Genomic DNA, 14,720 nt, shown 5'->3' with positions numbered 1-14,720 from the left:
TGTGGAATAAGAATGGCAGGTGAAGAAGCCAAATGCTGATCAAAAATAACCTTTGGCTTCTCAATATTCTTAACCAAAAAAGCCCGGAATAGTGATATGTTCAATGGCAAACTACTAAGTTCATATCAGACTACAAAACAGAATTAAAATACTTCAAAAGCAGAGCCAGACGCTTCCTCTTTATGATAATACTCTTTCACCAGCATCCCTATAAGCTTGGTAGAGGTTGTTTGTTTTTAATACTCACCTACATGGAATTCAACTTGAATTGGTATCATGGCCCTGGCTCTAACATGCCATTCACAGTACACAGTATCTACAGTCCCTCTGTGTATGTTTACAACCAATGAGATTGCAATTTTCTTGCAAACCCAGATGCTATTATATAACTACACTTAAAAAACCCAGCAACAGTCTGTATTTGCACGTCCACAAGATGTAGAATCTGTGTTTTAAACTGTACCAGTCACTAAGACACTTTGGCTAATAGAACAAGAAACTATATTCTGCATTAAGAGGCACAACCTAAACATAACTTATGTATGAAAGTTTTTAACCCACTATTGTTACAACACAAAGGAACAGGCGAAAACATTTCTCCGGCCTGTTCTAATGCATCTGACACCACTTTGCATAGTCAGTTTCTCCTACTGAGATGGTTCTTTCACAAAGTAATGGGAAAAAGGAACACTTTTCAGAATAGGAAAGTGAAAAAGTACAACCGTTGGCAGGTGGATTTGAAGATGCAGTTTATGAAACTACTTTTAATCTGAGTTAATGGTGTCACTTCAGACAAATGCTGTAGTTTTCCAGGTATAACTTTAAAATACCCCGAACTAGAGACTCGCTGTCATATCAAAACTTAGTGCTTCATATTACTAAACTTAACTTTGCACTCTATATAGCTCTGAGCAAGATGTGAAAAACATTCACAAGTGGGATGCACAGTGGCTGCCTTATATCATTGCCATACCATAAAATATGGTAAAGCACCAAGTTTATTTTTATTTCCTATAAGAAAATAAAATTCATACAGGATTAAAACCAAAAGCAAACTGATCCTCAGTTGTGGCAAACTTCAAAACCTGAACTATGGTTTCATGCCTCTGAACAGGTAAGGTGATGTCCAAGACAACATACATTGCTCCAAGTTAAGAGTTCCATGAAAACTACAGTCTCAATTGTAACTGTGCAGTGGCACACAGTGAGCCATTCATTTAATAATACATTATAGCTTGGCATGTTAAGTTCTTTCATTTCAGCTGGCGAGAACTAGTAAGTGAGCCCTGGTTCATTTAAATGCTCTAGCTATATATTAACTAAATATGTTTCACCGATCCTTTTTCATTTTTTAAGTTGTGACTTTTGGTGCTCATGGAAGTGAACATTTAACACGGGGCAGGCAAACTTTTTGGCCTGAGGGCCATATCAGGTTTCCAAAATTGTATGGAGGGCCTGTTAGGGGAGGCTGTGCCTCCTCAAACAGCCAGGCGTGGCCCAGCCCCTGCCCCCTATCTGACCACCCCCGCCCCCACTGCTTCTCACCCCCGATGGCCCTCCTGGGACTCCTTCCCCATCCAAACCCCCTGTTCCCTGTCCCCTGATGGCCTCCCCCAGGACCCCTGCCCATCCACCCCTCACTGTCCCGAGCCCCTGCCCCTAAGTGCCCCCTGCCACACCAGCCAAACCCTCCTCTCATTCCTGACTGCTCCCGAGACCCCTGCCCCCATTCAACCCCCCTGTTCCATGCCCTCTGACCTCCTGGACCCCTATCCATACCCCCGCCCCCTGACCACCACCCCGAACTCCCCTGCCCTCTATCCACCCCCCCTTGCTCTTTGCCCCCTTACCATGCTGCCTGGAGCACTGGTAGCACTACAGCCAAGCCACCCAGAGCACCAGGACAGGTAACCGTGCTGCCCAGCTGGAGCCAGCCATGCCACCATGCAGCATAGAGCACCGGGTCAGGCCGCGGCTCTGCAGCTGCGCTGCTCAGCGAGAGCATTGCGCCAGTGGCACAGTGAGCTGAGGCTGTGGGGTAGGGGGAACAGCAGGGAAGGGGGCCAGAGGCTAGCCTCTCGGGCCAGGTGCTTAGGGGCCGGGCAGGAGGGTCCCGCGGGCCATAGTTTGCCCACCAGTGATTTGACAGGAGCTAGAACAAGGCAATGTTTTCAGGCACCATGAAAGCATCTCCAACACATCTAGTGCTGACTCGTGTCAATCTCCTAGTACAGTCCTGGGCTTCTTACGTGAAGGCTGCTACAATCCCATTGATGTGTGGTGAATTTTGCAAGATGATGCTAAGGGCAAGAATGAAACCAGCAAATTATTATTTTTTTAAACTCATTACCAGAGCTGGAATTTTAATTCACTGCTAGAGACAGAAGTCTAAGGCATTAGCCAAATATGCCACTTAGTAACCTGAACTTCAGAGCTATGTAAACTTGTACAAATATAGTGGACTTGCCTATCCTACTAAAGAAAAGAATTCAAAATATATATAGAATCATAGGACCACAGAGTTAGAAGGAACCACAAGGGTCATCAAGTCTAATCCCCTGCCAAGATGCAGGATCTTTTGTTTAAACCATCCTGTAAGAAATTAATCTTTAATTCCAAAGAACAGCTATTTTATGCAATGGAAAATGTCTGAAATTAACTGACACGTGAGCCAATTGACCAATTTGTACAAACAAGTACCATATAATCATTTTTTAACCTACACAATAATCACAAGCAGCAGATCTTACAGGAGAGCTTTGTCAGAATGAAAGCTGCCCTGCTCCTGGGAAACACAATGCATTCCTGCTATAATGAAACACCTTATAAACACCATATGACAGAAGCATGAAGTTTAATAAAGCATTTCCTTCTTGCATCACAATGCTTAGGACCCTAAACAGTATTTCATTACAAGCTAAGTACTCACTGAAAAGACAGATTCCAAGGTGTCACAATTTACCTCATACAGGCTACTAGGACAGATCAGAACATAATGCCTATTAGATTTAAATGTGCCTAATTCCTACAACATACTTCTACTTAGAATGCTAGCATCAGGCAGTTTTGAGTACGTAATTCAAGAGTCCATCTGAGACATTAGGTAAGATTTTTAATACAAGCCAGTATGGCATGAGCATTTTCTGCAGCCACTGGCAAATCAATCCTACTGTGGGCAACACGTTTTGACTGTGTTGCCAGCAATACTGAGTCTAGTCAACATTGAGGATATTTCATAAATCCCATGGCCAGAAATCAGTACATTCTGTACTAACCAGAACATGTAAGGAAAACCATTGTTTAATAGTACCACTTTTTCCAAGCAACAATAAGTTCACACTTGCTACAAAAGAGCTTTATTTAACTGCCAGAGAGCATTCTGGGGAATTTGCACTGCCCCATTTGTGCTGTACTCTTGAAAAAGCTGTTCCTCAATACTTTTAACAAACACTGCATTGTAACTTAGGAGTGGCCTGGATATTCTTTGTCTCTGTGTGAAGGCTTTTATCCGGTAGGGGTCTGACTCTCCCCCTACAGACATCAACAAGACTTGCTAATGTCAATGGAAGCAGGACTAGGCCCTAACTGAGGTACTAATTTTCAATACTACAAGCACTCAAATATACTACATTTCATCTGTTAAACTACTGAGAACCCAGTATGTTAAATTTAAGATATAGTGGTATTTTTGTACTAGGTCTGGATCCTGCATGGTGCTGAGCATTCCATTCCAATCCAGCAAAGCACTTAAACACATGCTTAAAACTAAGCACATTCTTAAGCACTTCGCTGAATCAGGGCCAAAATGCTCAACATCCTTGCAGGACAGAGCACCAAACTACAAATTATGCAATTATGAAACCCTGCCAGACTCTCAACAGTTTTTCCCTTACATGTTGGTGGGTTCTTCATAAGACTTGAGCAATATTTTTGCCATGTCAGCCACCTAGGATTTTTAGTCAAATATTCATAATACCTTTATCCGTTCCAAGACTGCAAAAGACCAGTTCCGCTACAGGCAACAGTACTACTGATATAATTCAGAGGCTCAAGTAAAGCCTATTCACCAAGATGGGGAAAAGACTGAAGTCACACAAGCCTTTTGCTTGAAATGAAAAGAGAAGAAAGCTGTAACAAACAAAACTAATTATCCACATTACCACCCATTCTACTGAGACATCAAAATAAGTAGAAATATGGATCAAAAGATTAAAGCTTAATTTTCACAATTGTGTTATTCACAGAAGAACAAAATAAAACTTGAATGCAAATAAATGGAGTCAAGATAGAAGTAGCAACCTGATACAGAAAAGCCTCAATACTAACATAGTTAGTGAACCATTTATTCAGGCATAATCCTATTAATAAAGATTTGACAGAAGAAATACTTGGCAAGACAGTCACTTGTATCAGAAGTGTCCCTTTTAACAAGAAAGCCTTGTCTGTTAGTGGATCAGATCTCAGACATCTCCCAGCATATATGTTTGTTCATTTAAAAATCAGCCCAGTAAGTTACTCTGCAAAAGCCTTGGGGAAAATATGTAAGAAATCTGAATGCTTATTTTGATGATCAAAACCCAAAGTGGTTTGCAAAGTGGTTCAGTGCTGTACACAATCAGATTCTGAGACAACACAGATAACATTCTGACCTATGGTTTCAAGATTGGTTAGCTGAAAAACTCATGATGTTCCCATCTGGAATTAAGTGACTTATTCACACGTCTTGTGTTAGCTGCACCCCATGACAGTTCTTCCTCAAAAGAAGAGTGAGTTTCTAACCAGATATTAGCAACATAAATGCTTAGTGCTATATATAGCAAACATTACCAAGCATTTGCAATTCTGCTTATGTCTCTGCAAGCATGCCGATATAATAAATGTGGTGTTTTCAGCAGTTTAGAGTAATTTGGTAGTGTTTCCATTGGCTCTGTTTCACCAGACTCTAGAGGCAAAAAAGAAGTTTCACCTAGTTCTGGAAGCAGTCATTTTCAGATTAAAAAGGTCAAGAATTTGCAGATTGCTGAATCACTGACATTGGGCCAAGAATTTATATAATTTAACATAATCTCCAGAATGGTCCTAGAATTGTATGGTCATTCTTGATGGGAGTTGATGAAGGAAACTATGTGATGTTTTAATGTAATGTAGAGTATCCAGCCTCAGAAAAAAAATGACATAATCAGTCAGCATTTCAACAGCATGACAAATTCTATCATCAGGAAATTTGCAATTAAGTTTTCATAGATTCAAAGGTCAGAAGGAACCACTGTGATCATCTACTCTGACTATCTAACAGGCCAGGGAATTTCCCCAAATTAATTCCCAGAGCATTTCTTTTAGAAAGACATCCAATATTAATTTAAAAATTGTCACTGATGGAGAATCCACCATGATCCTTAGTAAATTGGTCCTTGGTAAACTACTCTTAATTTCCAGTCTGACTTTGTCTAGCTTCAACTTTCAGCCATTAGATCACGTTACACCTTTCTCTGCTAGAAGAGCCCATTATTAAATATTTGTTCCTTGTGGAGATATTTATAGACTAACCAAGTCACCCTTTAATTCTCTTTGTAAATAGATAGATTGATCTCCTTGAGTCTGTCTATCACTGTAAGGCATGTTTTCTAATCATTTAGTCATTCTCACAGCTCTTCTCTGAAGCCTCTCCAATTTATCAACATCCTTTATGAATTGTGGACACCAGCCCTGGACAGTATTCCCGCAGCAGTCGCACCAGTGCCAAATATGGAGGTAAAATAATCTGTCCACTCCTACTCGAGAGTCTACTGTTTATGCATCCAAGAATCACATTAACCCTTTTGGCCACAGCAGCATATTAGGAGCTCATGTTCAGCTGATTATACACACACACACCCAAATCTTTTCCAGAGTCACTGCTTCCCAGGATAAAGTTGCTCATCCTGTAAATATAGCCTATAGTCTTTGTTCCTAGATGTATACATTTACATTCAGTCATATTAAAAACACGGTTTCCTTGCACCCAGTTTACCAAGTAATCCAGATTGCTCTCTGTTACCTGTCCTCTTCATAATTTACCATTTCCCCCAATTTTTGAGTCACCTGCAAATTTTATCAGCAATGATTCTGTTTTCTCAAATAAAAATGTTAAATAGATCAGGGCCAATAGATCCCAGTGTGACCCCACTATAAACACACCTCCTCGATGATAACTCCCTGTTTACAATCACATTTTGAGACTTATCAGTTAGTTTGCTATGCTTGTGCCCTACAATTTTATTTCAATTAAGCTACAATTTCAGCATGGGCTCAGACCAAATCAAATCCGATAATAATGTTCCTGTTTAAGACTTGCCTTATTATGCTCTCTCACAAATGTTTTAATATGGCCAAAGACCCATTGAACCTGCTAGCACATGGAAATTATACCAGCCAGATTCTGTGTTTTATCCATGTGTAGCTTCTCCAGCTTTAATTAGTATTTTTCCTTTGCTACAACTGCAAGTTTGCTCAGTCAAAAAATTCTACAAAGCCAGTCTAACTTTTGCACCTAGATTCTGATCAGACACAGGTATATTCACTAATTCTGGTAGAACTGCCAGACAATGCTAAACTTTCCAGATATTGGGCAACTCTTCATCAAAAAACTCACTTTAACTAATATATGAGAATTATCATCCATTACAAAATAGCTGTAAACATGGTTTTATCCCAGGGGTGTGCAAACTACGGCTCACGGGATTGCCATCCCTGTGGAGCCGCCGGCCCCGCACCGCTGCCAACTCCTGCAGGCACCACCCTGCAGCTCCCATTGGCCAAGAAAAGGAAAGGACCCACAGGCAAGGGCAGCGAGCAGAGCCCTCTGCTCCCTCTCCCTCAGGGGCTGCAGAAATGTGGTGCTGGCCACTGGCAGGGAGCCTGCCCTGGCCCCAGTGTGCACCGCTGCCACCCCAGAGCCGCTCCAGGTAAGCGGCGCTGGGCCAGAGCCCGCACCCCACACCCCTCCTGCGCCCCAACCCCCTGCCGAGCCCCTTCCTGCCTCCTCCCACACGCCGCACTCCCTCCCACACCCCAACCCCCTGGCGCAGCCCTACATTCATGGCCCTGCATGCAATTTCCCCACCCAGATGTGGCCCTTGGGCCAAAAAGTTTGCCCACCCATTTTATCCACTGCTTGACATTGAACACTATCAGTAAGCTGAATGAAGATACAGAAAAGCCAAAACATCTAATGGAACAAGTGGGACTGCAACCACAGATCTGCAGCAGGATCTGGGCCAGTACTACTACACAATCCTAAATAAGGTTTACTGAACCTAAAACAACAGTAGCAATCCTGGTTTAATGTCACAGACAGAACACGGATGAGAATCCTGGAATCTTTTATCAGAAAGCAACAGAGAAGTAGAGAATAGCAATCACTGGAAGATCAATTAAAAAAAAAAAAGCCTGACTGTATATCTTTATAAATACCAAATTAAGTTTATTTATCCATGAACAGATTTTAAATCCACTGGCATTCAAATCAACAACCCTCTTCCAATTCCCTCTAGTGCTTAAGCTGATTTTAGGTCAAAAGTTTACTTGTTACTATTCTAGCCCAAGCACTGAAACTGATTTTCTGAACTCGTGAATTAAACAAAAAAGTCTTGCAGACTTAGGGCTAATTCAGAACCATAAAAATATATAACAGCAGTAAAATGGCTTTGATTCTACAAGTTGTTCTGGACTGACAGACCATAATGCCTGTGTGGAGCCCCAATAGAATTAATGGTCTCTGCTGCTACATGCCATAAGATCTATTTTGGGGAAGTTCTATGGCCTGTGTTGTCCAGACTAGATGACCACAATGGTCCTTCTGGCCTCAGAATATATTAATGTAATGAAGGATCAGGGTATCTTGCATGTATATGAGCAATGGGCTGGGTTTTTTGGGTTTGTGTGTATGTGGTTTGTTGTTGTTGTTTTTTTTTAACTTTACATAACTCTGGACGTCTTGTCTCGAGAGGCCCACTGTAAGAGTCTAGGTGACCACGCACACACAACTACTACTGCTCCAAGAGGCAATAGTAAAAAAATAAAGATATGCACAAAAGACCACACCTTGACTTAGAAATTAATGATTGAGGCAGAGAAGCTGCTGAGTGGTTCACGTTCAAGTCTAGAAAAAACTCAATTTTCAATCTAGTCCTCAATGGCACTTTAATACTTCTCTAGAACTTTACATACACACTTGGTACAACTCACTAACTGCTGAGGAATCGGGACTGATTTATATCACTTTGATTTAAATCACCAATTTTAAACGCAATTTAAATCAGCAAGCAGGAAACCTTATTTAAACCATCAATTTTAATTTTGTTTTGCATTTCTACTTTATTTTCCTAAGGAAAAGTTGGTTCTCTTTGATTGGTTCACTAAAACATGTTGATTTGCAGCTAAATACAGCCTTTATACTATATTTGGCACTTTTTGCCTAACCAGAAGATATAGTCTATCTATACACATTTATTTAAGCAGTTATATAACTAACATTTATTCAGATTCTTAATTTGAATTTATGATGTTAAATAAATGTCATTCACCATTTTCTAACTTTTTATATCAACACAGATTAACTTTTTACTTGTGATTTGTGTAACGATGCATTTGGATGGAACTTGGAATTCAATTAAACTGTACAAGTAGTATTTTAAAACTTTTTATTAGTTAAATAAAATTACCTTAAATGCGCTGCATACATAAGAAAAAAATTGATAAAACATTATTTGTATTTAAAACAGATTTATTTAAACTAAGAAAGTATTCTGTCGTTAGGGTATTTAACTGATAGTTACCAGAAGCAATGTCCTTCAAGAGTTTAGAACTAGTAGATCTCTTCCTCACACTTCATTTTCCCGCCCCCCAGAGATCAGAATACTAAAACAAGCTTTCCTGCTTTTTCAGCTCCCAATCGGCTTCTCAACTTTGAATAAACTAGTCATTAAACTGAACTAGCTGAACAAACTAAAAATGAAGATAATACTCTCTCTGCAGCTGCAAAACAGGATACTACTGTCAAGAAGTGGCTTAGCACTACAACAAACTCTTGATTCCAGACACTTAGCCAGTGATTTCCCCACCAGTTCTGCAGTCTAACTTTCTTTAAAACTTCAGCAGCAAATATGTACTGCTTAATTTTTATTTAAATTTTAAGAGATTATAATAAGTTCATCAATTTCAAATTTAATTGTAAATAGTTTAAAAATATAGATGTATTTAAATACAAAAATCCAATAAAAATCATATTCATCTATCCTAATCAGCACTGGAATGGAAGAGATACTAAAGGGCAGGATTTAGTTCTTTGTGAGTACAACTGTGCCACCTTTTCTCTGGTTCTAGAATAATAATGCTATCAATTCATGGTCACTGCTGTTCACCCAGAAAGCCTCATCTACACAACTTATAATTAAACAGAAAAAGACTAAAGAAAAATTAGAAATTATAGTCAAAATAACTCTCCGATTTATAACATACAATAGCCTTGCTCTTAAGCTTAATATGGGCCTTTGTAGGCTTGTGTAAAGCAAATTCATGTCATTGCTATGAAGCAGTCAGGAAGCTGGTTCAGATGCAACAAAATGCATCAAGAGAGACTAAGTAGTGAGTCATCAGTATAAAAATATTGTCATATTGTCCGAAGGCAGTAGATGAAGCAGCCCTTTTAATTAAGAACAAAATTTTAAACCATCACCAGAATTCCTACCATTTACTAATTTGTAATCAAAACCTTGGGCACTGTGACTGCATCCAGTCTGCAAACTGAACTAGAGTAAGGCTAGTCTGGTTCAAATTGCCTGTGTTTTTTAATTTTACATTAGTGATAGAGTGTCATATCTTAGGCAAAGAACCATGCTGAAAGTGGCCTAATAATTTAATGCAGCATAGTACAGTACCAATATAAGCATGATAGCTTAAGTCACCTTATGACAAAATGCAACACATAGGATAGAGAGCACCTTCTACATTTTCAGTTGTTAGCGTTCTGATGTAGAAGATTTTTACATAAGAGGTTTGGTTTGGAAGACTGTTTAATACTTAGACCACTCTGTTATCGTCCTTAATTTTTTTAAAATTTCCTATAGCCAGACAGACAGAAAAAATAATCTGTCAGTGTCACATTCATTATTCACATTGTATGTACTTACTAACTACGTAACTTGCTAAATACACTCAGGAACAAGTGACGGGGACAAACCTGGATGTAAGGAAATAATTCTGTTGAGTATCAAATGTATCTCCATTTTATTGTATAAATGGAATAGTGACTCAAGCAGACAGAACAAGCATTTTGCAATGTTAGCCAAAGGTATGTACACTGGTCTATACACACCAAGTTCTTTGGATAGACCAAAAAAAAATCTTAATTTTTTAAGTAAAGGTTTTTTTTCCCATCGCCCCCCCCCCCGCCACCACACACACACACACACACACCCATTAAGCAAACAAACTACCTTCAGTTTGCTCAACTCCAACACAGTTAATTGACTAGAAGGTTTGTTTTTTTGTTTGGTGGTGGTGGGGTTTTTTTAAGAGGCAGTTATTGGGCTCACCTAGTCCTGAGAGAAAGTTACATCAAGTAGTTACATCAAAAGAAAATCCAAATTCATCAACAGGAGACCATGCATTTGAGGAAACCTGTCCTCTTAACCAAATTTTATTTTCTAATTTTGAGTTAGTAGAAACAATCATGCTCTCATTCCTCTCTGTGCATGTGCTACCATCCCCTCATCAAATTAGACTACAGAGGTAAACAGCATGTCATACTTAACTAAAATGGTAAACAGAAGTCAGAAGGAGATGGGAGAACCACATACTTTAGCTAATAAATTACTACAGGTTTAGAACCAAGATAGCGCAGTACCCAGGGGGAAAATGATCTCTTAGCCCTCTTGATTAAGACACTGCAAGCAACAAGTTTCCTGAGATGTCAAGTATGGAATGGTTGTTGTACCAAGATAGAGCTGAACCCTTACAGAAGTCCGAAGATGATTTTAGCCCCACTCCTCCACACCCCAAATTCCAACCTGAAGCTGAAATCCAAGGATGCGCAGGACACAAAGATCAGGTGATCCACAACAGGCTAGTCTAATAGTACGGATATTAGAGACAAAAGAGATTAGCTGCAGCAGAAGATTTTTTCACGGGGTCCCTGCCTCTGATAGGATTCAGACCTCTGTGCTGTTATCGTGGGTGCGAGAAACATTATCACCGCCCGCCTCACTGATAATTCTGCAGAGAGATTGTTTGGCCTTTGGCAAACCCCGCCAGTCTGGTGGGTGCATCCCTCATACCACCCACCCCGAGGAACATCCCCCAACCTGCCACTGCCACCCGCCCCCCATCCCGTGTGCCCCTCACCCAGTCACCGCCCCCAAAGGCGGCCCGCTGCTTTCACCTCCCCATCCCCCGAAACCGCCGCGCTCGCACCGCTCCCGGCTAGGGGGCGGGTCCCCGGCAACCGATCCCTCAGGCCCGGCCTGGCCCGGCCGCCTCCCTCCCGCCCGGGCCGGCCCGCACCTGGATGACCTCGTTGACCTCCCGGATACACTCCACCATGTGCTGCAGGATCTGCTCGGCCGTCAGCACCTCGTAGCGATAGTCCTCCTCCTGCTCGTGGCCGCCGCCGCCCCCGCCGGGGCCCGGCCCGCCGCCCAGCCCGCTGCCGCCGCCGGGGCCCAGCCCGCCCGTCTCCCCGCACAGCAGCCCGTCGCGCTCGCCTCCTACGCCCAGCCCGGGCTCCACCAGCTCCACCTCGCCCAGGTCCAGGTTATCGTCGTCGGGCTCGTCGTCCTCGTCGTCGTCGTCCTCGTCCTCCTCGGCGCCGCTGTCCTCGCTGCACTCCTCGTCCTCGTCGAACTCGTAATTGTAGCCCTCGTCCGAGTCCATGGCGAGGCGGCGGCCCGGAGCTGCCCGCGCCGACCCTGAGCCCTCCCCCCGCGCGGGCTCCTGGCTGCTCCTGCGCCGCGGCCTGCCTCTGTCCGCGGGACAACAACACACAGCGCCGCCGCCGCCGCTGAGCCAACAAAGGGACGCGGCGGACCCGCTCCGTCACCGCGCGTCGCGACACGCACGCACGTACGCTTGGCGGGGCTCTGCCGTGCGCGCCGTTACATCGCGGCCGCCATCTTGAGTGAGGCCGGAGGCGGGGCTGGCCTTCCTCATCGTTGCGACGGCCATCTTGGGCGTGGCAAAGCGCTAGGTTTCATTTCCGTTACGGCAGCCATCTTGGGTGGTGTTGTGGCCATCTTGAGTGTGGCAAAAGGTTCCCCCAGCTGGTTCCCTCACCGTTAAGGAGGCCATCTTGGATGTGGCGAAACCCTGCTAGGCCTCGCATTGTATCCGCCATGTTGAGTGTGGCAGCCCTTTTCTTTCCCCTCCCCCATTGCTGCACTGTTAGTCTGTCGGTGAAGGTTCTAAGCAATGTCCACTGTGGTAGCTAAGCAACTAAGTCACCATTGGGCCCCTATGTGTGCGGATGGGGGCCCAGTTCAGTCTGTGTGATCCCATGTATGGCACACACTGCCAAGCAGGGCCGGCTCCAGACCCCAGCGCGCCAAGCGCGCGCTTGGGGCGGCATTTTGCCGGGAGGGCGGCAGGCGGCTCCGGTGGACCTTCCGCAGTCATGTCTGCAGGAGGTCCGCTGGTCCCGCGGCTCCGGTGGACCTCCCGCAGACATGACTGCGGAGGGTCCGGTGGTCCCGCAGCTCCGGTGGACCGCCCGCAGACGTGCCGGCGGATGCTCCATCGGAGCTGCGGGACCAGCGGACCCGCCGCAGGCACGTCTGCAAGAGGTCCCCCGGAGCCGCGGGACCGGCGTGCTTGGGGCGGCCAAATTCCTAGAGCCACCCCTGCTGCCAAGCCCCACCAGCAGGGCGCACAGCTCCTTCACTGCAGCCCCATCCCATAGCATGTTGGGAGGGGTCAGCACAGGGATGGTTTGTGATAGGGATGGGAAGCAGTTCTATGGGGGGTTGAGTAGAGGATTGGCATAGGGAGGGGCGGGTGGGATTTGGGGTGGGGAGTTGGCGTAGGGATGGGCAGGTGGGATTTGAGCTGCAAGGTTGGTGTAGGGGTGGGTGGGTGAATAGGATTTGGGGTAGGGAGTTGGTGTACGGAAAGTGGTTGAGATTTGGGGTGGGAGGTTGGCATAAGGATGGTGGATGGGATTTGGGATGGGAGGTTGGCATAAGGATGGTGGATGGGATTTGGGATGGGAGGTTGGCATAAGGATGGGTGGGTGGGATTTGGGGTGGGAGGTTGGCATAGGGATGGGTGGATGGGATTTGACGTAGGGGGTTGGCATAGGGATGGGTGGATGGGATTTGCAGTAGGGGGTTGGTAAAGGGATGAGTGGATGGGATTTGGGGTTGGCATAGAGATGAGTGGATGGGATTTGGGGTTGGCATAGGGATGGGTAGATGGGATTTGGGGTAGGAGGTTGGCATAGGGATGGGTCAAAGCTTGTACTCCGCTATGTCTTCCAGAGACTTTTGCAGCTCCATCAAATGCACAAGCAGCCATCTGTTTCAGGTTCAATTTACAAGCATTTAACTCTTCTAAAATGTGGGTTCTGTAACCTGAACCTGCAGCGGAAGTGTGTTCTATAACCTGAACATCTAGAAATGCATCTATTGGCCTACCACTGACAGCAAGATAACATACACAGTGACTTGATAATTGATGCCAATTTGCATTGGCGCATTCATCAGCCATGTATGCACATTTTTTTGAAAGTGGTGACAGAGTTCTTCACTTTTTCAACTGCTGAGTCTTTCTCTGTTGCACTTCATGCTTCTAACCAGTCAGATGAGTTTCTTGTAGAAAGACAGTGAGCATTTGCCGGTCTTGTTCAGAACCAGTGCCCAACTTCAAGATTAACAAGTGACAATGCATTTAACATTGGCCTCCAGTTTGTAGTATGTGGTTGTAATGTTGCACTCCATATGTTTTATGGAAATATGCTTTTGAATGTAAATATAATATAATTGGAATATTTTTATGCAAAAGCTTATAATCTACTGAGTGTGTTCATCCTATTTATATGAATGTATCATTCTTGTATCTAAAACTAGAAATATGAAGTATTACTCTGAGGTCCTATTGTAATTATGCAAAGTGTGGGCCATTAATGGTGGTTTAGGATCTTGATGGCTCCCATTAACTAGAACAATTGGTTGTAAATGGCTCTGTTTACTTTTAAGCCTTCCTGTGTTTGTGTGAGTCAGGCCAGAAAGAATGGAGGCTTTGGGGTCTCACAGGACATGTGACCATATCACCTGGTACTGGAATCCATCTTAAACCTTGTGCTTTTCCATTTAGAAGGAAGGGTGGGAACCCAGAGAGAAACAAAGGATTCCCACCTTGTGCCAAAGATATAAAAGGGGGTGGAACAGAACAAAGGGCTCCCAGTCATGTGAAATCCCTGCTTTTCACCTAAGATGCCTGCTGGAACTAACAAGGTCTGTACTGGGGAAAGGATTGGGCCCAGACTAGGAAGGAGTCTAGTCTGTGAAAGAAGCTTATTGGAACATCTCTGAGAGTGAGATTTACCTGTATTCAGTTTCTTAATGTATTAGGCTTAGACTTGCGTGTTTTGTTTTATTTTGCTTGGTAACTTACTTTGTTCTGTCTGTTATTACTTGAAACCACTTAAATCCTACTTTTTATACTTAATAAAATCACTTTTGTTTATTAAT

At 43.6% G+C, this 14,720-nt stretch overlaps 1 protein-coding gene across 3 annotated transcripts in view; it reads right to left on the bottom strand.

Annotated features, from left to right (window-relative positions):
- The window catches only part of ARIH1 (ariadne RBR E3 ubiquitin protein ligase 1), a 130,127-nt gene extending 117,998 nt beyond the window's left edge, over positions 1-12,129 (bottom strand). The window contains exon 1 of one of the 3 annotated variants that reach the window (XM_039492224.1): positions 11,542-12,129. In XM_039492224.1, the coding sequence (XP_039348158.1) occupies positions 11,542-11,910 (369 nt within the window). In that variant the 5' untranslated portion in view covers positions 11,911-12,129. The remainder of the gene's footprint in view (positions 1-11,541) is intronic. The other 2 variants (XM_039492226.1, XM_039492227.1) reach the window with 2 other exon arrangements.
- Positions 12,130-14,720: the final 2,591 nt, after the last annotated feature.

Source organism: Mauremys reevesii, linkage group 10 (assembly GCF_016161935.1).
Source record: "Mauremys reevesii isolate NIE-2019 linkage group 10, ASM1616193v1, whole genome shotgun sequence".
NCBI lineage: Eukaryota > Metazoa > Chordata > Testudines > Geoemydidae > Mauremys > Mauremys reevesii.
Note: the sequence above shows the minus strand (reverse complement) of the source record. Positions and strands in the feature narration are given on the sequence as shown.